Source organism: Adiantum capillus-veneris, chromosome 4, assembly GCF_014529385.1.
Source record: "Adiantum capillus-veneris isolate H3 chromosome 4, ASM1452938v2, whole genome shotgun sequence".
NCBI lineage: Eukaryota > Viridiplantae > Streptophyta > Polypodiopsida > Polypodiales > Pteridaceae > Adiantum > Adiantum capillus-veneris.
Window position 1 is genome coordinate 47,827,068 of NC_140934.1, and position 26,820 is coordinate 47,853,887.

A 26,820-nucleotide genomic window follows, 5' to 3' on the forward strand; every position below is an offset into this window, starting at 1 on the left:
ATAAGATTTCTCACATGGTGCACTTTTCTAGTGGGGGTCGCGAGATCGAGCGTTCATCCGCTTTGTCAAGGGGAGTTGGCCTCGGCGCAATCTCGTAAAACTAGTCAAAGCATAGGCAAGTTCTCCACAAAATGCAGCCACGTCAAGGGGAGTTGGGCACATGCTTAAAAAAAAAAAGGAAAAATTACCAAAATACCCCTCTAATTTGAGAAAATTCCCAAAATACCCTTGTATCTATTTTGGTTGGATTGTTCAAGATTTTCTAATCTTCATTCGTTTTTGACAATTGAGATCCATTTTTGAGTGCTCCGCATGTAATTTGACACCAATTACCATCGCAAAAAAGGTAGTTATGTCTAAAAATAATGAAGCAATTCATCTCCAAAGCCTGCATAACCAGCTCAAATTGTAGTTTTATCATCTTGTATGATATACAATCACTGTTTTTGTGAAGATCTACAAAAAAATTTATTTTTGGAGAAATTTACTCACACAACCAGGGGTATTTTGGGAATTTTGGAAAATTAGATGGGCATTCTAGGAATTTCTGACAAAATATCGGGGGTATTTTGGGAATTTTTGAAATTTGAGGGTATTTTGGGAATTTCCACAAATTAGAGGGGTATTTTCCCAAATAAAAAAGATTTCTCACATGCTATGCTGATACATTTTTGCCGCCCCCGGAGTCGACCTTTTGACCTGCACGTTTACGTGCTCTTGCTCTCAGGCGATGGAGGCTGTCTCAGAGGGTGAAGAGCTCATCACCGCAGAACCTGTTGGCGCCTCAGGCGATTCTCCCGTAGCCATGGAAGCAGCTATACTTGGATCAGACAATCAAGTTGAGGCAGATTACGCAGAGAAAAAAATAGAGAGTGGAGAAGCGGAGCCTGCAGGTGCAAAGCGGGCCCGAGATGAGGACGAGCGGACACAAGAGACAGAGGAGACCTTAATGCCTATGCAAGAAGGACGAGCTGAGAGTGAATTAGAGAAAGAAGAAGAGGCAGAGAACGCGAGAGCAAAGAGGGCACGGGTTGCCGAGTATCCTGTCACCGTTGATGCAACGGAAAGGTTGGCAGAGCAAAAACTAGGGTTGTCCACAGGAAAAACGATTACTTTACATGAAATTCAACAAGACAAACTCACAATGATTGCACTTGAAAACTGGTCTGTTACCTTGAAAGAAGCTTCCAGGCCCCCTTTCAATGCAAATCTTGTTGCTGAGATTTACAGAAATGAGCTTTTGGTTACTTCTGGAAACAAGACCGTTCCTCTGCAAAAAGTAATGGTCTTAGAAATCAGCCAGTATTTGGAGAACTACCTGTGGCTGCATTTTGATTCAGGCTCATCTTCTTTTGAGCATCTCATGTCCATCATTCTCATGGTGAACGAGAAGGTTGGTTTGTACACTTTTCTACATTTAAGATCTTGTGACTGCTGTGTTCACTTCATGCTGTCCCTTCATGGGCCTTGTTGTCTCTGCTTTTGAATCCATATGCGAAGGTTGTTATTCCTTCTCCAAGAAGAGTATTTGTAACTTCCTGGTTCTGCTATGCAGTTTCGAGAGAATGTACCAGCGTGGAAATGTTTTCATGACAGGAAGGAGAATTTTGAACCTTTTTTGAGGCGCATTCTTGGTTTAAAGGACCAGGTACTTATCAGCCTGCCTGTGGTTACTATCGTTTCGCTTGTTTTTTGGGTGTACGAGTTGCAGATTGAGCTTCTGAATCGGCACATTACAGGGCAGAAATCTAAACGTAGCAGAGAAGACAAATTATCTGCTGTTCATAATACACTGCTTTCAGGTAATGATTTATTCAGTTTTGGTATTGTTGCATTTATGGCGTTTGGTGAGTGAGATGCAGTATATTCTATAGAATACATAAAAAAAGTCACTGAATTAGTTATTTAATGAACTGACAGAATTGAAAGAGATTTGATTGGTTACCATGGAGTGGTGTATGTGTGATGACCACCTCTACTGAAGATTACTTAGTATATCTGACTGTCTAGTTCTCAGCTATGTGGATTTGCTCTGTGTCTTCAATCCCAAGCAATTCCTAGCTGTGGGCAGCTCTTGGGTTGAAGGGTAAGATCATCCACTAAAAATGTAGTAGACGACCCTTCAAAATGGGAAGGTTTATAGTGGTAATCTTGCTGACTCATTTATCAAGAGTATGGTGCCTTCTATACAGGCTTGTTTGATTGGGCAGGTCTACTAATTTGACATGGGAGGAACAAGTTTCCATAGCGTTGGATCAAGTCAGATGAGGACAGGTATACGGAGCACAGAAGGATGATAATTTTTTTGGATCTGGCGGATCTTTCGAGAGTGAGGCCATTTTCCGTAATTGTGATGAAACATTCAAGGAATTGCCCGAAGAAGTCTAGTAGGCAAGTGTCGTGTCTGAGGCAGAGTTGATCCGACATAGTAGTTGTCACTCCAGCAATGGAGTTCTTCACAGAGGTGACACTTTATCTCAACTCTGACATAGTAATTGTCACTGCAGCCATGGAGTTTATTCACAGTGGTGACACTTCATCGACTTTGAGATCTAGAGGGAGATCTCCAAGTCAGAGACTTGAAGGGGGATGATCCTCTTTTATAGTATCTTTCTTGGCCACCTTTGTGAGTGTCGGGGAAGGGTCTTTCCTCTTATGTTTGCTTCTGATGGACAGGTTCGCTAGGCTCCTAGTTCTGTTATAGGGGGGTGATAAAAATAATAATAAAAAATTACAATTTTAGGACCTTCATGTGAAATATTGCACCAGAGGAGAGCTTCTTAATTCAATTCTTGTAGGTCAACACAGATTGAGAAATATCTTTGACTTTTTTGGGGGTACTGAGTTGATGGTGCTCTACCCGCAGGCCAACACTCACTTCAAAAGCTCCAGGCTCAAGAGGGGACGCCCAAATTTGAGAGGGGGGCTGACTCATTGTGCTCTATAGTGTGTGTAGAGTAGTCGTCGGAGGTGATCACAGTTTTAATGGAAAGCTGGCCTCTCCCTTGTCTCATGTAGCGGGATGATTTGCTCTCGTGCATCTCTCTCTCTCTCTACTAGTTGGGCTTCTCAGATGACCATGTAAAATTTTATGGGTTTTATGCGCGTTTGCCAAGTTAAGAGCCTTTTGTATAGGAGCTAGATCAGCTAATTGCTAATCCCCACAGGTACGCACAGTTCCATCACGAAGATGCGAATACGGAGAGTTTTCTCGCGTGAAAACTTGTCCAAACTTTAGGGGAACCGTCCCATTGCATGCGCGAGCTCTTGAGACACACATGGACATGTTTGCTCCGCTCAAAACAATCCAAAACATAAAATTACAGCATGCTGTGTTTGTTTGCAGGTTTAGGGTTTCGCACCTAAACTGCAAGATAACAAAGATCCTCCCACACAAGCATAGGTCCTTTACAAAGCATTCACCAACAAATATCCTAATCCACACTCGTTTTCAAACAGCAATCAACAATAAGATTTACATCTTTGTCCTCTCTAGACTTCACATGCATCCCATCAGGTCCAAGCCTCGCTGACCTCTATACTGATGTTATCATGCATTAGAATCATCCTCATTACCTCACCGATGAACTGAGATAAAAGGTTAGAATCTAGATACATTCTACCTCATATACTCAAACAAACATGCAAAAGAGTAGACATCTTTGTTGCAACAATCAATTTGATATCACATAGTACACCATAATATATATACATAAGTAGCAGTCACCAAGTTGCTCTCTTACTGCCATGTGTCCACTTTGCTTCTTTTGGTTTAATTTCTAGTACCCACGAACTTATAAAGTCTTGCCACTTCTTTACTAGTTGAATTCTAGTGTCAATCGGCCCACAACCATCTCGTGGCTGCCTGGCCTTGACTCATGCGGGTGAAGTTCTTCGTCATTGGCTGTTTCACATTGGCCATGCAATGTCCGGGCATTTGTGATCTCAAAATGAGGCTCCCAAAAATTAAATAAAAATGAAACCAACAAATAAAGATAGCGGTTTGTCACAACCTCGTGACACAAGACACTTGTTAGGTGTGTAAGGGCACTTGTCACAGAAAGAAGACAATTTACTTTTTTTTAAAAACAAAAGGCAAGATATTTGTGTCGAGACACTTGAGACCTGTAAGGACACTTGTCAAAGATGGTCTATCCTTTTAGACAAGTGGCAAGACACTTGTGTAAATGCTACCAAGTAACCTCCTTTTTCAAGAAGCAAGTTCATCTTGATGTGGAATTGGTGGTCGCTAGGAAGGCATTTACAAATTCAAAGGTATCTCACTTAGAAGATTTTATTAGAAGTTTTGATTTTGGAGACCCAATTGTGTTTGCCAAGGAATATCTATTAAGGAAGTGAATCATCGGTCCGAGCTCCTCCGGTCCGAGCTCCTCCAGAAATGCTATTTTTTTGGAGCCCTACGCAATAGCCTCTTCTCATCATTTATCAACGGAGCTACGTACAAAGAAGAAGATATTTGAATCAGAAAATAAGAAAAATAAGAAAGAAGCTTGCAAGCTTGGAGACAAGAGTGTGAAACTTCCTTACTTTGATGGAAATGGCATGGACATTGCAAAGGCTCTTGCCTTCATCAGAGAATTTGATTTAGCCTTCGAGAATCATAAACTTCTCTGAAGAGTCTATGCTTTATTAAAGAAGTTGCTAGTAATTGGTATCTAACACATGTAACTAGGAACACAGATCCTAAAACTTGGGAGGAATTCAATAAGATATTTATATCTCAATTTCTTTCTACGAATTTCAAGAAGGACGTGTGCACAGATTGGGATAAGCTGGAACAGAAAGAGGCTAATGTGCAAGGGTATATTGACCCTTTTTGGGATACATATCTCGAGGCTTCTCAATATATTAATGTAAGCGACGACGAAGTTATCCACAAGTTTGAAGGTGGCCTACATCCACTTTTGAAGCCTCTTATGCATACCTCCAAAAAGGATTACATTTTAGAGTATTGCATGGAATCAGCATTAAACGCAGAAGCTTGTGATATGAAGTGGCATCAAAGAGGGCGAAGATCGACGAGAATGAAGTAGAAGCTTTTAGCATCTTCTAAATCAACAAGCTGTCAAAGGAAGAAATGGAGAGAGGACTCAAGGAAGGAAGGGGTTTTGAATGCGGCGGCAAAGGACACATGGCATTAGAGTCCAAGAAGACTGGTAACAATAAAATAACAGAGGAGCCAACCAAACCTAAGGTTGCTACCATTACAGATGTGCAAGTTTCTGAATGCCTAAAGTAAGGCAACCATGGATAGCTTTTGGAAAGCTGAGAGATCCACGTGTTGTAGGTGTGATTGTGTCACGAGGACGTGGCAACTACTAACATTAGTTGTTGGTTTCTTTCCAATGATTTTTGTTTAATTTTTGAGACCCTCTTTTTGAAGTTGCAACTGGTCGGACATTGTATGGCCAATGTGAACGGTAGTTTCACCCGCAGACGGAAAGTTGGTCGGCACTGGAACTCGTAAAGTAAAAGGATGTCTAGGCTCAGTTCAAGATCATGTAGGTCCCCCCGTCGCACTTAGCAGATTGGTTGAAACCGGCCCGTAGGGCGGTAGGCGTTGGCTTTCACCCGAAATTCTTTACTTTAAACACACACACAGAGCACTTTGCAAAGAGAACCTGCGACGGGAGTTAACACTTGAATACACACACGGCTCGGAAGCTAGAATGCTCCGAGCAGACGCCGACAACCTGTAGGCCCCAAAATTGGCGCCCCTTTCGGTATTTCTTTATTCTTTAGGAGGGTAAATTACAAGTAAGGTCCTGGGAATCCTTCACGTGTATCCACCTAGATACCATTTGATTTGGCCAAATTTCGGCAGCATAACAGCCCCAAAACTTGCGCGAAACCAATTCCCCTGCTGGAACTCGCTTGCGCTGTCGTATACCCTCTGATTCCTGTCCAAAAACAGTAAATTCAGCATGCTGTATTTACTGGTTTTTGCCCTGTTTTCAGCCCCAAACAGTCCCCTAACTGTCCTTTGCCAGTGGGGCACGATTCCCAATGATCCTGGCGTCCGTATGGCTGAAAAACAGTGAATTTACAGCGCATACACAGCGCTGATTTTGCACCTGTACGGTGAGGTTATGACCCTCACCAGTGCCTGCTTTGGAGCAGCAGTTAGCTACCCCTGTTCCTGCTCAAGGAGGCTCTTGCCTCAGCACAAAAGCATGAACCCACACAACTGTACATCAGTCAAATGAGTAGCCCTCTTGTGGGGCATCACATAACTGCACGTAGGGGAGAAAGAGAGCAGTATGTAGCGTGCGGGGCATCACTCCCGTCACCATACTGTGCATAGAGGGCAAGGTAAGCATTCCATAGCTTCTGTACCTGTTGCAATCCGCCTGTGGCTGAAAATGGCGCCCCCTTTGTTGATATGCAGCTCGTTTTTGCCTCCCAGAGTGGCAGAATCGCTCACAAGCTGACACGTCGCCCAGTTTCCGAGTTTGGGCTTTCCCTGCTAAAAATATCTCAACTGGTGCGTCAGTTGACTTCGCGGCAGAGTTGTAAAGTGTTCCCCTAGTCATACCGAAGGTAATGACGCGAACACATTTCGTGGCCCAAAATAGCAGTTCCCTAAATTTTAGGAGATGCTTCCGTTGGGCTCCCACTGGTCTTCTGACCATCTATCCTCATTGGGACCGCATCCAAAAATGCAATGTGGCCCAACTGTCGGATACTTTTTGTTGGTAGTCCCACCTTGACTTTATGCCTTAATTGAGTTCACTTCCTAGTATCCACCAACTTGCTAAGTGCGACGGGGGGACCTATATGATCTTGCTCTGAGCCTAGACATCCTCTTACCATACGAATTCCAGTGCCGACCACTTCCCGTCTGCGGGTGAATCTACCGTTCACATTGGCCATACAATGTCCGACCGTTTGCTACTTCAAAAAGAGGGTCTCAAAATAAATAAAATAAACCCCATTGGAAAGAAACCAACAACCAAGGTTAGCAGTTGCCACATCTCTGTGACATGGTTAATAACTGCCACGTCCTCGTGACATTGGTGGATACTAGGAAGTGAACTCAATAAAGGCATAAAGTCAAGGTGGGATCACCAACAGAAAGTATCCGACAGTTGGGCCACATTGCACTTCTGGATGCGGTCCCAATGAGGATAGATGGTCAGATGACCAGTGGGAGCCCAACGGAAGCATCTCCTAAAATTTAGGAAACTGCTTTTTTGGGCCATGAAATCTGTTCGTGTCATTAGCTTCAGAATGACAAGGGACTCTGCTGCAAAGTCAACTGATATGCCAGTTGAGAGATTTTTAAGCGGGAAGCCCAATGCGGGAAAATTGCATGCATGAGTGCCAAGTGGCACTTTTTGGCAAATTTACCAAGTTTGGGAGAACAGAACTCGTAATTGACTTTTTGGAGCAGTTTTGGAGGCTGATAACTCTGATTTTCAGCCATTTCTCTCCATTTTTGAGCTTCCCATAACTTTACCTAGGACTAAGGAGCTCATTTTCAGCACTGGAAGGCATCAGATGCGTGTTTACAGGGCTGTTTTGCTGCGTTTTCAGCGATATGCAGGTTTTGGCAGCCATGGAAATCTTCCTCTTTTTGTATCTATTTGTTCACAGATGCATTATAGATCAAGCACAGAAGAGAGAGTGCTCGATTTATGCTGGGGGGATGCTTCATTGAGAACCTGTCACAGGTTAAGAGCTAGGGAGTGCTTCCCTTCCACTCTATGTACAGTGTGGTGCTAGGAGTGATGACCTGCACACTACACACCGCTCTCTCTCTCCCTCTCTCCCCTATGTGCAGTTATGTGATGCCCCACAAGAGGGCTCTTCATTTGACTGATGTACAGCTGTGTGGTTTCATGCTTTTGTGCTGAGGCAAGATTGAGCAGGAACAGGGGTAGCTAATTGCTACTCCAACGTAGGCACCGGTGAGGTCATAACCTCATCGTAAAGGTGCGTTTTCAGCGCATACACAGCGTTGTAAATTGACTGTTTTTAAGCCATACGTGCGCCAGAACCTTTGGGAGTAGTGTCCCAGTGGTAGAGGACAGTTAGGGGACTGTTTAGGGCTGAAAACAGGGCAAAAATCAGTAAATACACGTGCTGAATTTACTCTTTTTGGGCACGAATCAAAGGGTTTATGCTAGTGGAAGTGAGTTCTAGAAGGGGAATTGGTTTCGCAGAAGTTTTGGGGCTGTTATGCTACCGGAATTTGGCCAAAAGAGGTGGTATCTAGCGGGATACTGGTAAAGGGATTCCCAGGACTCTACTTTGTAATTTACCCTTCTAAGGAATAAAGAAATACCGAAAGGGGCGCCAATTTTGGGGCCTACAGGTTGTCGGCGTCCGCTCGGAGCATTCTAGCTTCTAGGCCGTGTGTGTACTTAAGTGTTAATTCCCATTGCAGGTTCCCGTTGCATGTTCTCTCTGTGTGTGTCTAAAGTAAAGAATTTCGGGTGAAAGCCAAAGCCTACCGCCCCACGGGGCCGGTTTCAGATTGACTCTAGATCAACTCATAACTTCATTTTTGAGGAAGCAGTGAGATCTATTGGCCTCACTAATGACGACAAAGGTACGCTAATAATTGCAGACACTCTCTTTGGACAACAAGCACAAGTTGCACTTGTCAAGGACCCATTATGAATTCACATTGGGGGATATTTGAATCATGTGGACTTTATTAATGGTTCTACTCAAGGCTGCGATGTAATGCTAGGCATGCCTTGGATGCGCAAAGTCAAGGCAATTCCTATTTATGATAAAGATACTTAAGCTCACACATAAAGGCAAGGATCTTTTGATTCCTAACCTAGGTCCCAACCCTAATAATAATGTCAAGGCTTACATAGATATACACTCTCTTTCTTTTTCCACTCCGAAGTGAGCCACCTAAGCAATGGATTGCAGTTGTATACATAAGTCAATAAAAAAGTTATGGGGCTCTTCCAGTGGTGGCCTCAACGTAAAACGCGAAAGCTAAGATGCCACCATAGTTGGAATTAAAAATGGATAAATTTACCGATGAGGCGGGGCTTGGTGGGTTTGGTGTCTGTGAGCTGTGCACCTCTGGGTTCTGACGACTCCTAGGCTACTCCATGTTGCTTGATTTCCAAGTGCCACTCTTTCAAGAAAAAATTGTGCCATTAAAAGAACTCTATATTGAACATTGTGCTCTAGGGCCCATCATATGAACACTACATGATTTTTCTAATCCACATCTGCTATATGGACACCATTTTGCTGAGCGTTTCTTCCAATATTTGAATTGAACTGGTTGAATTAGAGAAGTATTTTAATTTTTGGGGTAAATTGAAGCTATTTAATAAACAATTACTTTCTCATTGAAGATTCCTCAAATTCTTATTCAATCACCTCACTTTTCTTGCTTTCTTTCTCATGTTTCAAATATCCATGGTGAGGTTGAATGGAGGAGTGCAATAACTAAATGTTGAAGTATTAATTACCCTCATTCCTGCTTGATTCTTATTGTTTGCATTCTTTGTAGAGCTTAGAAGATGAGTGATTGGATTGGTTGAATCGAAAAAGTAATTTGATTTTTGGGGGGTGAATTGAAGCTAGGCAATAAAAAATATTGTAGATTCCGCAATCACCTCACACTTCTTGCTTTGTTTCCCACGCCTCGAATCTCCATGGTGAGGTTGAATGGAAGAGTGCAATAACTAAATAATGAAATACTAATCACCCTTGTTACTGCTTGATTCTTATGGTTTGCATTCTTTGTAGAGCTTAGAGGATGAGATGGTGAGAGGACCTGCTCTTAAGCTTGTCACTTTGCAGCTATGGCATTACCTTTCTCCAGGGCGGCTGCAGGTAAAGAGAGAATTTTGTGCTTTTAAATTTGCTTGAATTTGGAACTGCATGCTGATTAAGAGATCTATTTGTGTGACAGATGGAACTCTCTGTTCATGAGCAGTTGATTGAGCATTGGAAAAAGTTGAATAAGAAAGAAGCTCGGGCTGCCAAGAAAAGTGATGGCTATGTCACAGTAAAAGAAAGATTGGAAGTGAAGTTCATTCCCTTGCTCTTACAAGAGTTCCTTGAGGTGAGTCAAGCGATACAGTGTTTCTGACTCTTGTATATGCAACTACCAGAAAATGTTGGCCTCAATTTGGTGTCCATCTTTAGCTTGTGAAGAACCAATTAAAGCATTGTTCTCCTGAAAATAGGCAAATGATCAAATTATTGAATTTACACTTAGTAGATGGATTTGTTTTTTAAGAAAATGTTCATGCGTTTACAGACACTAGATTCAGTTGTAAGTGCCCACCATGCCACGGAGAACCTGATGAATGGGGATGCAGGGGACCTCGACACTGATGAACTACCTGTGGCTGCAAATGCCATATTATATTGTGAACGCTTTGTGGAGCTTTTGATTGACTTACTAAGTCAATTGCCTACCCGCAGGTGCCTGTCTTGTTCTAATAATTGGTTAAAACAATATTTTCATGTGATAAGATTCTTCACCTCATTGTGTTTTCAGGTTCACGAGAGCTTTGATTGAGGATTTTGCAATCGTGTCAAAATGTCGACTGAGTGCTCTGTATTCTCATCCGAAAGGGCGCTTATTTGCTCAACTAGTTGACTTGCTGCGTTTCTACGAGGGTTTTGAGATTGATGATCAGACAGGTTCTCATCTGAAAGATGATGATGTTCTCCTTGCTCATTGCTCAAAGTTACAGGCCTTTCAATCACTTTGCTTCAAGAAAATTCCAAAGGTATGTCGCTTGTTCTATGAAGAGCTTTAGATTCCAGTTAATTTTTGGCTAGGACAAACACGATTGAACATGTACTTTTACAGTTGCGAGACCTTTCCTTGACAAACATTGGGGCAATCGAGAAACGTATTGACCTGTCAAAGAGGCTTTCGATTTTGCTTCCAGAAGAGCTTAGGGATTTGGTCTGCAACAAGGCACGTTTCTGTTATGGGAGCTTTGACCTTGTCAAGCCTTGTTTTTGGATTCTAACTTTGTGTGCATGGAAATTTCCAGTTAAATATTCTCTCATCAACTGATCGATGGTCCCATAGGGTCGATTTTCTGATGGAAATTATGGTCTCAAACTTCGAAAAACGTTTGTCACAAAGAGAAGCTATTAATGCTCTACCTCTCTACCCGAATGAGCAAGTCATGTGGGATGAAAGCTTGGTGCCTAGTATTAATTACACGGGTGAGGGTTGTCTTGCTTTGCCAAAGCTCAACCTTCAGTTTCTCACTCTTCATGATTACTTGCTTCGAAACTTCAATTTGTTCCGATTGGAGTCCACTTATGAAATAAGGGAGGATATTCATGACATTCTACAGCGCATGGGTGCCTATGTGAATGGGGAAGGAGGAACATCTTTTAGGGGATGGGCCAGAATGGCAGTTCCCATCAAGGAATTCAGAATAACTGAGGTTAAAAGGCCAAATATTGGAGAGGTTAAGCCCTCCGCATGTATAGCTGAAGCAACGTTTTCTGTGCAAAAGTACAGAGGATCAATGCGGTCAGAATGGGATGAATTGAAAGAGCATGACGTTCTGTTTTTGCTATCCATACAGCCTCCATTGGAACAGCTAAACAGTGAAGAGGTTACGGAGTTAAGTGTTCCTGAAAGGTTTGGATTGCAATATGTCCGTGGTTGTGAGGTTATTGAGATGCGTGATGAGGGAGGGCATCTTATGAATGACTTCACTGGTAGAGTAAAAAGGGAGGAGTGGAAGCCGCCCCAGGGAGAAATACGAACAGCTGTTGTAGCTCTGGACACAGCCCAATATCATATGGATGTATCTTCTTTGGGAGACAAGGATGAAGATATCTACAGCACATTCCATGTGCTTATGCGGAGGAAACCTAAGGAGAATAATTTTAAAGCTATTCTCGAGTCCATCAGAGACCTGATGAATGAAGACTATATTGTCCCGGGCTGGCTAAGGGACATCATTTTGGGATATGGGGATCCTGGTGCAGCACAGTGGAAGAACATGCCCAACCAGCTGAAGGTGTTGGATTTCAAAGACACATTCTTAGATGCACAACATTTACGAGATTCATTCGAAGGCTATGATGTAAGTGTTTTTTAATTGATTTGAGCTTAATTGTGGCAATTCAAATCCTTTGCTTATCTTGGATTCATCTAGGTGTAATATATATGTATATATCTTAACTCTTAATGCAGGTGATACTCAAAAATGCAAATGGACGTGATGATGAAAGCCCACTACCTCCTTATAGGGTGACTTTTCCCAAGTCTTTTATGAGCAATCCAAAGACAATGGGCTTCAAACAGAAAGGGCTGGCTTCAGAGGCCAAGGTGGAGAGTGACATGGGCGTGCAAGATAAAATTATTGCTGAATCGTATGTTCCTCCAGATCCTGGTCCTTATCCTCAAGACAAACCAAAACAGAACACGGTCAGATTTACCCCTGTGCAGGTATGATGCAGCAATATGAGTGCAAGGAATATACATTGTTAGTTTGTGGCTTTTATGTTAGGGAATGGGACTTAGAAAAGAAAGAAGGGGAAAAGGGCCCGGCGGGGGGGGGGGGGGGGGGGTTCCCATTGAGTTCAATATGAATACATGATGGCTGTATCTGGGTACATACCAAAGTTAAACAATTATTTCAAAACAATAAAAGTTTGATTCATTTCATGACCGTAAGACCCCATCCTCACTTGTGGGCTTGATCTACATTGCATCCGGCTATTCTTTTACTGCTCTTATGCCTGGACTCTTAGGATTCCTTTTACAATTTTGAACATTGAAAAATAATTTGGATCCAAAAGAAATTCATGTGTGCACAATCGTATTATATTTAAATTCATAGGCTTAGCAGTACAGTCAAGTTTGCTACTGCTATGTATTTGTTCAGAGCATAGTCTTCCGGCGGCTTGTGCCCACCGCCCCTTGCTATACAACTTGGCTTTGGATGATACATAGGAGTAACTAATTTGGCGCAGAGAGAGAGAGAGAGAGAGAGAGAGAGAGAGAGAGAGAGAGAGAGAGAGAGAGAGAGAGAGAGAGAGAGAGAGAGAGAGAGAGAGATTTTCCACTACGACGAACGGCTACCCACCTTAAGCAACCACTCTACTTCCGCCTACGGTGCTCGCTTAGGTTTACAAAACTGCAGCTCTACTTGGCTGCCTTGTCTGTTCCCCTCTTATGTTACCTGTACTACCTGCGACGGTTTCTTTCGTTACGTTTTGCTTCTTGTTATTATGAAGGTATTTTTCTTTCTCTTTGTTTCTATTTGTTGAGCTTGCTTGCGCCTGATTTCTTTTGCGTGTGATGCTTTTGCTTGTGGATTAAAGGATTTGCATGTGCTTGTGGTGAGTGTGTTCTACATGACTGCTTGTGGTTGAAGTTTGTGTGTGTGTATGTTTGCTTGTTCAGCTTGTTTACTACTTGTTCTTTTTTTTTTCTTCCTGGTGATGGGTGATTTAGGTTTAGAATTACTTTGGTAGGTGAGGGCTAGAGGGTGTGTTGGGCCGTTTCTGTTTTGCCTCGCTTTCAGGTTGTCACCATATACTGCTTTTGCATGTAGGTTGAAGAATGTCATAGCCTTGTTAACCATTGCTAGGGATTGCTAGAGGCTATCTCTCTTTCGGATTTTTGGTGCAAAGTCTTTTGCCGGTGGTGATGTCTTTTGCCTTGGAGATCTGGAGTTGGCTATCGGAGATTCTTTGGTGAAGTTTTTGGCCTCCTTTCAACGCCAGGGTGGCTTGCCTGTGCTTCAACTCTCTACTACTTTCTTCCCTCACTCCCTTGCTCCTATCTTTTGTTGGACCACCCATCTTTTGTAACTTTGCATCAATGGTAGTTTTCCCCCTATGGTTTGTAATCATGGAATATCTATGGGGTTTTTCACTATCAGATCCATTATCCTTGTATGTCTAGGGGTTCGTGTAATGCTTGCGGGCTTGTAATTTTCATTACATAACCCACTTCTTTTGTGTTGTGTGTGTGTGTGTGTGTGTGTGTGTGTGAGAGAGAGAGAGAGAGAGAGAGAGAGAGAGAGAGAGAGAGAGAGAGAGAGAGAGAGAGAGAGAGAGAGAGAGCCATGGGGTTGTTGCCGAGCTGCTATAGGTTGCCCTCCTAGCTAGTGCTCCCTCTAATCTGTTGCAGTGGACGTGCCTCTCAATCCATCGAACTGCTTGTTGCCTTGTTCGTGGCAGCGTGCTTGCCCACACTAGATCAACTACCTCTTGCAGACTGTCTCCTTCTGCTTGCACCATACTTGCTTGCGCCTCCTCCACTGTCTTTCTTGGAGTTCCCTCCCTAGCTCTGGATTTCAGGAGCCATCTTCAGCAAGTGGACTGTCCTCTATATTGGCTGATATCTCCTTGTTAGCTCAAGTTGTAGTGCTTTGTTGGTTCTCCTATGGCTTCCTTCGGTAGATTATTTGGTGATGTTAGCTGTTCTTCTGTTAGGTGCAGCGGAATGAATGTTTGCGCTTTGCTCAAGATGAGTGCTCCGAACTGTGCTCAAGGTTCCTTTTGTTCTTATGGAAGGGTAGAGCCTTCCGTTCTTAATGAGAGAGTGCTTTGATCACAAACAAAGTGAATGGACACTGTGCGTGCAAGTGTATGAGATTGAGAGATAGAGAGAGAAGAGAGACGTTGTAAAACCCTCCTCCGAATGCCCCACTCTCGTCGGCAATAGTGGTCTACTTATGATTGCACAATCTGGTACAAATGGTATGCATGAGACTGATGCAAGTCTAGGCTATGTCGACGATGACGACGGTGATGACGAAGTCGACCTAAAGGCTGAAATCCGCAAATCTTCTATCTGCTGAATTCTGACTCTATGTCGATGACGACGATGCGACGATGACGCGCTGAAAACGCAGATGCTGAAATCTGCGTTTTCCGGCCTGAAACTGTAAACCTTGCGAAAACTGATCGTGCGGCGAGGAACTGCTGCGGAAGGTGAGATGTGCGAGGTTCGGGACTTGATCTGCGAAGTCTAACTGCTGAAAACTGAAAACGTTGGTCCTAGGGCTGATTCTGTCGCGATAGATCTGCAAAACGCTGAGGTTGTTGGCAGATGCAAAAACGCTGGGGCTGAAAATGGTGTTTCTGTCGTCGAGGTTCTGCAAATGCAAAAACGCTAGGCTGATCTGCTGTGGTCTCGTCGCTAGGGATCTACAAGGGTAAAACGTTGGTTGATCTGCTGTGTTGTCCAAAAACGCTAGCCAAGATGCTGTGGAGCAAAAACGCTAGAAGTCCTTGGGGTCTTGTTGAGAAGGTGCCTGTTGAGCATGTGCTCCTGCTGCCTCTTCTGCCATTTAGTGCTAACTTGGGTTTGCTTATATATTTTCTTAGCAAAATTGCCCTACCTACTTTTGTTAAAAAGTCACTTAAAAATATTAAGTGAAAAATGTCAAAAATAGGAAAAATAGGCTAAATGCATTGGAAAATTCCCCTGATGGAATCTGATGATCATGCTGCGTGCAACCAGAGGATATGCATCTACACTAAGTGACTGGGCATGCACGGTATAAGGTGCAACGGAATGATTGTTTGCGCTTTGCTCAAGATGAGTGCTCCGAACTGTGCTCAAGGTTCCTTTTATTCTTATGGAAGGTAGAGCCTTCCGTTCTTAATGAGAAAGTGCTATGATCACAAACAAAGTGAATGGACACTGTGCGTGCAAGTGTATGAGACTGAGAGATAGAGAGAGAAGAGAGATACGACACCCGAGAGGTTGTAAAACCCTCCTCCGAAGGCCCCACTCTCGTCGGCGAGAGCGGTCTACTTTTTGATTGCACAAAGTGGTACAATGCGTATGCAATGGACTGATGCAACTTGGACTATGTCGATGACGACGATGAATTTAGGGCTGAAATCTGTGGTCTTCTATTTGCGGAATTCGGGGCTGTTTCGGTGGCTGAAAACGACTGTTTTGGCTGCGTTTTCGAGGCTGAAAATGCGGGATCTTCTGCAACCAATGGGGCTAAATCTACTACTGATCAAGCATGCTGAAAACACTGCATATTCTGCTGCGTTTTGGCTGAAAATGAAAAACGCTGGACTGTGGGCTGAGCGTTAGTAAAAACGCTAGGTCAAATTGGTACTTCTGTTGCAAATTGGGTGGATTTGCAAACGCTAGGGGACTTGGGAGATGAGGGCGATCATGCAAGGGCTGAAATGCCGGATCTTGGGGAAGTACTGCTGGAAAACCAAAAACGCTAGCCACTGGGGGAGGTAGCTCTAAGGTTGAGGGTGTTCTGCGGGTTCTGTTGAGAAATTGCCTGTCGAGCGGGGAGCTCCTGGTGCCTCTTCTGCTAGAAAGTGCTAACTTGGGTTTGCTTATATATTAACTTAGCAAAATTGCCCTACCTACTTCTGTTGGGAAGTCACTTAAAAATAATAAGTGAAAAATATCAAAATTAGGGAAAATAGGCTAAATGTACTGGAAAATTCCCCTGATGGAATCTAATGGATTCTGGTGGGAATACTGATGATCATGCTGTGTGCAACCAGAGAATATGCATGTATGCTAAGTGACTGGGCATGCACAGTCTACGAATAGACTCACAAAAGTGCCAGATCACTTCTAATCTAGATTGACTGGACTAACTGAACCTTGATCATGGTGTAGCTTGTCCACGGACAGATAGGGTTGGATGTGTCATGTGACATCCCCTCCTTCTCAAAGTGAGGTACTGGTACCGAACTGTATGGCGTCGAGGGAGATCGCCAATAGCATCCGGAGTCCTAGAAGGGACTCTTCGCCGGCCCACTATGATGTGTGGGTCGTGCGGTACTTGAACTTCATAAAGGTCTGCAACGCTTGCTTCTTTGGGCCGTGCTGAAAGCGACACAAAGTTTGCTGTGGCTCCTTCCTTGCTTCAACTTTGTCTAGAGACCTGCTTCTTTCGTCTTCAAGAATCTCCATGGCTGAAAATTCTTGAATCCATTTCCAACACAAAACCATGAACATACCCATTCCATGTAAAGTGAAGGGAAAAAATAGTGTTATCTCTAAAGACTGTGTATGCAATGTAGATGAACATAGAGACGGAGTGACAACCCGTTCATCAAACACATGCAAACAATGAGATCGAATCTTTCTCTTATGATGTAGAGCAATCAATTGTGGCAAAACACAATGGAAATGCCCATGCTTGGTGCTCATACTTTCATGTGCTCGTTCGGAAACTGTGTCATGCCAAGGAAGAGACATGGAATGTGACTTCCTTACATACATACTTTTCAGCTTTTCACATACATTCGTGCTCATCCATGAGAGAAACGTGTTCAACATACAATATGTCATGCCTAGGAAAAGGGATCACATAATGATGCTGACTAAAATACAGGAAACGATGACGAATGAAACATTCGAACAATGCGTGCATATCAATCATGCGAACACGTAATATTTCCTGTGAAGGTTCTTTGGACCTAGGCTCGAGAGCCAAGATCGCTTCTTCCTGAATGATCGAATCGTCTTGTGGGGGTTCTTTGGACCTCGACTCGAAAGCCAAGATCGGTTCTTCGTGATTGATCGAATCTGTAACGAGGTTAGCTTCGCTAGAAAGAGCATCAACTAACACATCACCCTTGTGAACAATCACATCTTCTTCATGCAACTCATCATGCTTGTGAGAAATCACATCTTGATCATGCAAATCATCATGCTTGTCATCATGCTCATCATTATCATCCAAATCATCATGCTTATCATTGTCAATCAAATCATCATGCTGATCATGGTCATTCAATTCCTCATCATGCTTCACACAATCATGCAAATCCTGTGTGTTATGCTTGGGAGAAGAAGAGACTGATAGAGTCTCCTTTTCCCGATCCTGTTGAATCTGTGCTTGCATTTGAGAGAAGAGTCGAAACATCGCTTGCATTCTTGTTGTGGTCTTGCGGTCGTATTCTGCTTGTCTTGCTTTGGCTTCCAAGCGTGCTTGCTCGCTCTCACGCGCTATGGCTGCCATTCTTTCTTGGTACTGGCGCTCTATGGCTGCCATGTCTTCTTCGTAGGCTTTTCTTTCTGCTTCTCTTTCTTGGTCCAACTCCTCCCTAGGAGTTAGCGCAATCCTTGTCGTAGATGGTGAAGGGGGAGGGTCGGAAAACCCTCCTGGTGGGGAAAATTCTTCTTCGTCTCTCTCATGCTCATCACCTATAAGCGAAGTATCCATTCCGCTTCGAGTGATGACCATTCTGCAATCGTGGGTTCTTATGGTCTTGGGTTCTTAAGTTCACGAGGAACTTGCGTTCTTGGGTGTCTTGGGTTCTTAAGTTCACGAGGAACTTGGGTTCTTGAGGGTCTTGGTTCTTGGGTTCTTGAGGTTTTCTTTCGCTTGCAATTCGCGTTGGAGAAGGATCTTCCTTTTACCCGAGTTCTACTCTTTTCTGCGGGCGCACCCCTTGGCGGCCTTGCGTTCACACCAAGGTTGCTTTTTCCCACCTCACGTTGATTGGCCGGCCGCTAAGTGCACGGTCCGCTCTCAATGAGTGAAAAGAGACACAAGGGGAGGATGGACAAGCCCTGCTTTCTTGGGATTCCTGTCACTCTTCAACAAAACACGATTAGGAATCGACACGCCCAAGTAAACTTGGGTTCGTGCGACCTCAACAAGCAAAAAGATTCTTGTGGTTCTTGTGGTTCTTTCCTTGAGTGATACAGAACACTGCCAAAGCTCTGATACCAATGTTAGGTGCAACGGAATGATTGTTTGCGCTTTGCTCAAGATGAGTGCTCCGAACTGTGCTCAAGGTTCCCTTTATTCTTATGGAAGGTAGAGCCTTCCATTCTTAATGAGAAAGTGCTATGATCACAAACAAAGTGAATGGACACTGTGTGTGCAAGTGTATGAGACTGAGAGATAGAGAGAGAAGAGAGATACGACACCCGAGAGGTTGTAAAACCCTCCTCCGAAGGCCCCACTCTCGTCGGCAAGAGCGGTCTACTTTTTGATTGCACAGAGTGGTACAATGCGTATGCAATGGACTGATGCAACTTGGACTATGCCAATGACGACGATGAATTTAGGGCTGAAATCTGTGGTCTTCTATTTGCGGAATTCGGGGCTGTTTCGGTGGCTGAAAACGACTGTTTTGGCTGCGTTTTCGAGGCTGAAAATGCGGGATCTTCTGCAACCAATGGGGCTAAATCTACTACTGATCAAGCATGCTGAAAACACTGCATATTCTGCTGCGTTTTGGCTGACAATAAAAAACGCTGGACTGTGGGCTGAGCGTTAGTAAAAACGCTAGGTCAAATTGGTACTTCTGCTGCAAATTGGGTGGATCTGCAAACGCTAGGGGACTTGGGAGATGAGGGCGATCATGCAAGGGCTGAAATGCTGGATCTTGGGGAAGTACTGCTGGAAAACCAAAAACGCTAGCCACTAGGGGAGGTAGCGCCAAGGTTGAGGGTGTTCTGCGGGTTCTGCTGAGAAGTTGCCTGTTGAGCGGGGAGCTCCTGCTGCCTCTTCCGCCAGAAAGTGCTAACTTGGGTTTGCTTATATATTAACTTAGCAAAATTGCCCTACCTACTTCTGTTGGGAAGTCACTTAAAAATGATAAGTGAAAAATACCAAAATTAGGGAAAATAGGCTAAATGCACTGGAAAATTCCCCTGATGGAATCTGATGGATTTTGGTGGGAATACTGATGATCATGCTATGTGCAACCAAAGGATATGCATCTATGCTAAGTGATTGGGCATGCACAGTCTACGAATAGACTCACAAAAGTGCCAGATCACTTCTAATCTAGACTGACTGGACTACCTGAACCCTGATCATGGTGTAGCTTGTCCACGGACACATAGGGTTGGATGTGTCACGTGCCACATGGTCTACGAATAGACACAAAAAGTGCCAGATCACTTCTAATCGAGACTGACTGGACTGACTGAACCCTGATCATGCTGTAGCTTTGTCCACGGACACATAGGGTTGGATGTATCATGTGACATTTTCTTTATCATCTTCATCATCGATTGTTCCCCCCTTCTGTATTTCCATCCTCTCCCCATTTAGCTTACTAGGACACTTTTTAATCTTTTTAAGAGAGGTTTTTCCCTAGCTTTTCAATCTTTACAATTTGCCCTTATGACTACTTGTATACAATTTTTCCAGATGTCGCCTTTGGAAATGCTTTCTAACTAGTTTACTTGATTCTTCAAGTAAATAGAAATCGCCTCCTTTTCTTTGTCATCAAGGTTGTACATCATTTTGATGACAAGAGAAGGCTCATATTTAAAGGCCCTTGGCTTAAAAGGATCTTACATAATCAAAAGCCTCTAATATAAAAAGTGCATGCCCATAGGGCTGCTTCCACGTTTCGTGGGCCATCCGTATCATGTCAGCAGTGCTTCCGCGTTTTACGGTCTGGTTCGTATGCCTTGCCACGTCAACACTTATTTTAAGGATTTGAGGTCAATAGAAAGCCTCTAGGGGTGTCACAGAGTAAGGAATGGGTTGCTAAAGCAGCAACTCAATGTCGGGCCAAGCTGGTCAATTGGTGCCATGTGAAACCATAGGACGAAGAAATGGCACAAAGGAGGGAGCAGTTGTCACAAGGCGGGCACTACGTGCCAATAGAGAAGAACATACTGAACAAACTTTTAACACTTCAATAACAACTGAACTGAAAGAGAGAGACGACACACGACACTGAGTGGCGGAATTCCACCCCAGAGAGTATTGGCCCCAAACCTTGACGCCCCTTCCGTTGTTTCTTTATATTGCATCAACATAGTACAAGCCAGTGCTCCAGACTCTGCACCTTTTCCCAGGAAGCATGCTAGAGAATGAGCCCTAGCCTCATATTTAAAGGCCCTTGGCCTGAAAAGCAGTTACAGTAAAAAGCCTTTAAAACTCGAAAGCTTTTGGTCCAAAAGCAAAGCCAAAAACTGTCAGCTTTTTGTAAATGTAAATTGCGCCTGTGTCCGTACAGCAGGCAACGTGTCAGCCCGCCACGTCAGCAAATTAGGGTTAGGATTTCTGATTTTAGGGTTAGGTTTTCGGATAGAATTAGGGTTTTTGAATTTAGAGTTAGGGTTTTTGGCAGAATTAGGGTTTTTGATTTTAGGGCCAGGGTTTTAGCAGAGTTAGGGTTTTTGGCAGAATTAGTGTTTTTGATTTTAGGGCCAGGGTTTTAGCAGAGTTAGGGTTTTTGGCAGAATTAGTGTTTTTGATTTTAGGGTTAGGGTTTCAATAGAATTAGGGTTTTGGGTAGAATTAGGGTTTTTGATTTTAGGGTTAGGGTTTCAACAGAATTAGGGTTTCGACACGTCAGCAGTTTGTTACATCTCCCCTTCTTGAAAGAGAGTAATCGTCCGCGATTACAGTATATCTGCAAAACAACTCAAGTTACCTCAAAAATTTCCGAGGGTCATTCCGAGGGACAATCAGTTTGCTCGTTTTGTTAAGGAGTTAACTTCTCCTTTCTGCTCTTTTGATCAAGGAGTTAGCTTCTGCTTTCGGTTGTTTTGATCAAGGAGTTAGCTTCTCCTTTCGTCCAGATCGAAACTCTTGATATTCCGGCGTAGTAAAATTAGCCATCACACCCAGACCGTACTGATCTTCCACGGGTGTCTTGATGCACTAAATTTACATACCCAGGCAATCTCATCCAATTAGGAATATTCAGTGGTTGGCACATCACAATGCAACACAAATGCTTACATATGCATGTTACAAGACATAGAAACATAAAGCTGCCGATGAACACTCCTCCCGCATAACCTAACAAGGTCCGGGCCGGGAGATATTCTCGCATAACCTAAAAAGGTCCGGGCCGGGAGATATAGAGGCCTTTTATAACCAAACGCTCCCCAGACCGCGTCGTTTGGAGGTGTTGAGAGTAACCACTGCTCAGACTTCTTAATACTCCTCCCGCATAACCATCCAGGTCCGGGCCGGAAGTCTCAACAACAATTATTTTACAAGCATACAACCAAACGCTCCCCAGGCATTGGCCTGCGTCGTTCGGAGGTTTTCAAACATACAACAAAACGCTCCCCAGGCATCGGCCTGCGTCGTTCCGAGGTTCAAACAATACCAAAATAGTATTTCTCACTTCTCCACCCAGGAGTAAAATCACCAATCGTTGAAACCAGTATCAAACCATAGTCAAACAATTCAAATCGGCACCGAAACAGGTTCAAAACAGATACCATCCATTTCAAACAAATTCCAAACTGAATCACCAAACAAGATCAAACAGAACTCAAACTTAAAAAGCAATCTCGACATCAGTCGAGCTCGAAAAGTCGACTGACTTTCCATCTTGAAACCTGCACCAAAAATTAGGGTTAGGTTCCTTTCATGAGGTCGTACGTGAGCACAGCATGGTCCGTCAGCTCTTGGACAAACAGTGTTGCTTTGGCGGCGATGGTAGTCTTAAGATAGCAATCGCACTAAACCTCGAAGGTCATCTGCTCGTGAAGAGACATCTACTGAGAGATGTCGAGAAATTTCAAGTTATAATCTGCTAGGGTTTCCATGGCAAGCATTTCAGGATACCCCACTCTGCCAGAAGTTGCACTCCGAAGGAAGATGTGAGAAACCATATAACTTCGGACAATTTTTTTTTTCTTGAAAGCTTGCCAAGATCCTTCTTTGCAAGTGATCTTAATGGCATATGCCTTGTAAGACATGAGCGGTGAAGACGGGAGCGCGCCCGATGCGCGATGAAGTAAGGGTGGGAGTGGCTAATAAGTCCGGGTTTGAGGGCGAAGATCCCTCAAATCAAAATCCAATAGCTCTGTCTCCTCTTTTGTAGGACCGGTATGCTTTCAGAAAAGCACACGCCATATACCTCAAATATAATTCCAATAGCTGGACCGGTATGCTTTCAGAAAAGCACACGCTTGATGCTCTGATACCACTGTCACAAGGCGGGCACCACGTGCCAATAGAGAAGAACAGACTGAACAAACTTTTAACATTTCAATAACAACTGAACTGAAAGAGAGAGACGACACATGACACGGAGTGGCGGAATTCCACCCCAGAGAGTATTGGCCCCAAACCTTGGCGCCCCTTTCGATATTTCTTTATAGTGCATCAAGATTCAACACAGTACAAGCTGGAGCTCCAGACTCTGCACCTTCTCTAGGAAGCATGCCAGAGAATGAGCCCTAGCCTCATATTTAAAGACCCTTGGCCTGAAAAGCAGTTACAGTAAAAAGCCTTTAAAACTCAAAAGCTTCTGGTACAAAAGCAAAGCCAAAAACTGTCAGCTTTTCGTAAATTGCGCTGGTGTCCGTACAACAAGCCACGTGTCAGCCCGCCACGTCAGCAAATTAGGGTTAGGGTTAGGATTTCTGATTTTAGGGTTAGGGTTTTGGGCAGAATTAGGGTTTCTGATTTTAGGGTTAGGGTTTCAGCAGAAGTAGGGTTTTGGGCAGCATTAGGGTTTCTGATTTTAGGGTTAGGGTTTCAACAGAATTAGGCTTTTGACACGTCAGTAGTTTGTTACAGTAGTCGATGTTGAAAATGATAGAAAAGAAGCTCTTGGCATTGCCAAAAGCTCTAACGAAGGAAACCATAAGGGAAGGCCAAGGAGAGCATTAAACAAGAGCTGCCAAGAAGGTCTCAACTAGTGTAGAGGACATTCCACTTTCCGAAGGTGGCTCTTGTCATCCAATTAGCCGAGGGGCCTAAACCCTCAAAAAATAAAGCGGGACCTACAAATTGTGTATCCATGTTGACGTGGTAGGTTGTACGGACGTTCGCCTTCGGATTTTGCGTTGGTTGCTGTTGTCGCAGCTGTACGGATTTCCACGATTTGCGTTGCAGCTTTTTGGGCGCGAGTTTTTGGTTCGATTGCTTTTAGAACTGATGCTTTGCTTTTGGGATAGGCCAAGGGTTGTGCCAGGGCCTCTCCTTTTGGTAGATTAACTTGGGAGCATTACGAGAGAGAGAGAGATTGACATGGTAGCTGTACGGATTTTCGCGAATCGCGATTCGGGCTGTAGCTATTAGGGCATCATTTTTGGTCTAATTGCTTTTAGATCTGATGCTTTTCACGTAACTGCTTTTGGGATAGGCCAAGGGTCTTTATAAGTGTGACAAGGTCTCTTCTCTTGTCAGATTAACTTGGGAGCATTGCGAGAGAGAGAGGGCCCTCCGACCATGTACTCTTGCAAAGTAGTAAATAAAGAAATACTGGAAGGGGCACTTGTCTTTGGGGCCAGTGCATCTTGGCTCGGAACTCTGCCATGCCATGTTGACTCTCTCTCTCTCTCTCTCTCTCTCTCTCTCTCTCTCTCTCTCTCCCCTCTTCAAGTTTATTGAGGTGCTTTCTCACGTGTGTTGCACTAGATCTTTGGCTTGGAGTGTTCAAGTCTATTATAGAAACCCATCAAAAGAGAACCTGGTATCGGTAGGAGAGCACTAACCCAAGCGCACTGTAGCACCCCGACATACAACGAAACCAAAAAACAAAGATAAGCATGGAAATAAACGAAAACAAGCAAAGGTCAAAAAGAAAAAACAAACCATAAATACGCATCTGTGACAAGGCAAAGCTTCACATTAAGCCCCCCCCCCCCCCCCCCAAATCCAACAAAAGCAAGGGTTGAAGGTACGGAAAAAAAAACACACATCTACCAAGCTTCACTCTGTTAGAGTTATGGCATCTCTCTAGATTCATCCACTAGTTCCCGGTATCTCCCAGGGACAGGTGATAGGGAGTGGGGGTTGTTTTGTGGCTGTGCCCGGCTAGAGTGAGGTAGTTTCTCGTGTCGGGATATGTCTAGCCTTGAGTTTTGACTCTTTTACATAGTCAGTGTCTCTTCTACATGCCTAGGGTATTTATACCCAGACGGCCTTGTATCTTCCCATAGCCATAGGGACTGTTTAGCCCTTTTCTCTCGCCCATCAAACACCCTCAAAAGGCCTAAGCTTGCTGAAGCTGGATAAGAGACATGGAGTTTAGGACTTAGTTTTTTTTACCAAGGATGGGGAAGAGATGTGGGTCGGGCAGTTGGGAAGAGCCCCATATATAGGCATGGGGGCCATTTGTAGGCATACCGGTTTCAGCCCAACAAGGCGTCCTTATGGGGCAGTTTTAGGGGTGGGCATCCAGCCTTGGGGAGGGAGGAATCGGCCCGCGGGCTACCGGATGCTAGCCCCCACGACTCCACCGTAGACAACTCGAGGAGATCCGACCCGAGCACATTGAGTTGCTGAGGAGAGACGAGCCCAGATGATGGCTCACCCAACAACGTTCATCAGGGCAGCCCTTGCTCCCGACCCATGTACTACATTCTACATCCCCCCATTAGCACATGATGGAGCTAGCTAGATTGATGCATTTGCATGATTGTACTACCTTGAGCATATAGACATGCATATATCCCTAGCACTAGAGCTCCACACCCCCCCCTATGAGGATTCTAGGTACTAATCCCCCCCCTATGAGGATTCTAGGTACTAATCCTTTATTAAGTACTTAAACTCATGATTAAGACTTAAGAAACTTGAACTGTACTCGAGACAAGACTTTGAAGACTCTGTGTTTTATTGATTGAATGTGTGATACAAGGGCTCCTTATATAGGAGACGAAGAGACATAAATGAAAAGACACGTCTCTTGGTGAAGAGACATGACTTTAGGCGTAAAGGCACATCCTTTCGGCGAAGAGCTGCAACCATTGGGCGAAGAGTCGCACTCGTAGAGCGAAGGGGTGTGACCAATCGTCGAAGGAGTGTGGCTTTTTGCGAAGAGACACGTCCTTTGGGCGAAGAGGTGTGACCATCCAAGTGCAGGGGTCCTCCTTGGCATGGCACTTCGCGTATCTGCAACTAGGAGTAGATGTATTGTTGTTAACATAGTCACAATCGTGACATTTCCTCCCATTTAAAATGAGAGTCCGTGTCAAAGAAATGACTTCTGATGTTGATAGAACTCTGGAAAAGCATTGAATCGTCGAAAATCTTTAGTCTTTGAGTTATCTGAAGACTTTGTCTTGAACCTTTGCTTTTTGCGAAACCTTTTTGCTTTGACTGCTAAATCCTATGTCATTGCATTATTCAAAGATTTTTTAGAGGAATCTGACATAATCAAGTTGACTGCAACAAGAGATTGATCTTCAAAATTCTTCATGCGATGTAAGATTTTTGGTTCAAAATCTTCCAATAACTGTGAAATATTTGGGGAAGAGGAAAGTACTCTTTAGATGGGGTAACTTCAACTTTATGAATCACTGGAGAGGATTTTGGCTTGAGACTGTAATCATCTTCCAATAATGAATCCCAAAATTGTTCAGAATCATCTTCTGGAGCTGTAACTTTATGACTTGTAATTGGCATATCATCATCCAGTAAAGAATCAAAGAAAGCATAGTCGTCTTCAGACTCGGAATCTGCAACTGTAACAGACTTGGACACTCCAAGTCAAGAATCAACCGCGACAGCACCAAATAACCACTTTCAAACAATTCACAGATCACAATAGATTTGCACTGGCCCGGCGGAGTTCCGTGCCTAGAGATATTGGCCCCATAGACTGGCGCCCCTTTCGGTATTTCTTTTTATATTAATCCATCATCAAAGTACAAGAGAGCGGTTAGGGTTTCACTCTCAGACTCTGCGTCCAGATGCTCTGAGAAGTGAGGCCCTCACCACTAATTTAAAGGTTACAAGGGATGCCCAAAAGCAGAGCCCCAAAAGCTTCAAATCAAAAGCAATTGCTCTCTCTCTCTCTCTCTCACAGAGAGTCTTTTCTCTTTTTTTTATTAAAAAAAAAGCAAAAGCAAAATTCGCGTCGCTCATCATTTTTCAATTTTTTTTTTTTAATAATAATCCGCCTCCGCGATTTTCGGAAATTAGGGTT

The 26,820-nt window shown here is 43.8% G+C and overlaps 1 protein-coding gene across 5 annotated transcripts in view; it reads left to right on the forward strand.

The window, feature by feature from the left end:
• The first annotated feature begins 671 nt into the window (after positions 1-671).
• EMB2765 (P-loop containing nucleoside triphosphate hydrolases superfamily protein) overlaps positions 672-26,820 on the forward strand; it is a 43,632-nt gene continuing 17,483 nt past the window's right edge. For all 5 annotated transcript variants that reach the window (XM_086510440.1, XM_086510441.1, XM_086510438.1 and 2 more), the window contains exons 1-10: positions 672-1,393; positions 1,556-1,648; positions 1,740-1,802; positions 9,748-9,834; positions 9,914-10,066; positions 10,265-10,431; positions 10,508-10,742; positions 10,826-10,936; positions 11,016-12,071; positions 12,182-12,436. In XM_086510440.1, coding sequence (XP_086366566.1) covers positions 731-1,393; positions 1,556-1,648; positions 1,740-1,802; positions 9,748-9,834; positions 9,914-10,066; positions 10,265-10,431; positions 10,508-10,742; positions 10,826-10,936; positions 11,016-12,071; positions 12,182-12,436 — 2,883 coding nt within the window. In that variant the 5' untranslated portion in view covers positions 672-730. The remainder of the gene's footprint in view (positions 1,394-1,555; positions 1,649-1,739; positions 1,803-9,747; positions 9,835-9,913; positions 10,067-10,264; positions 10,432-10,507; positions 10,743-10,825; positions 10,937-11,015; positions 12,072-12,181; positions 12,437-26,820) is intronic.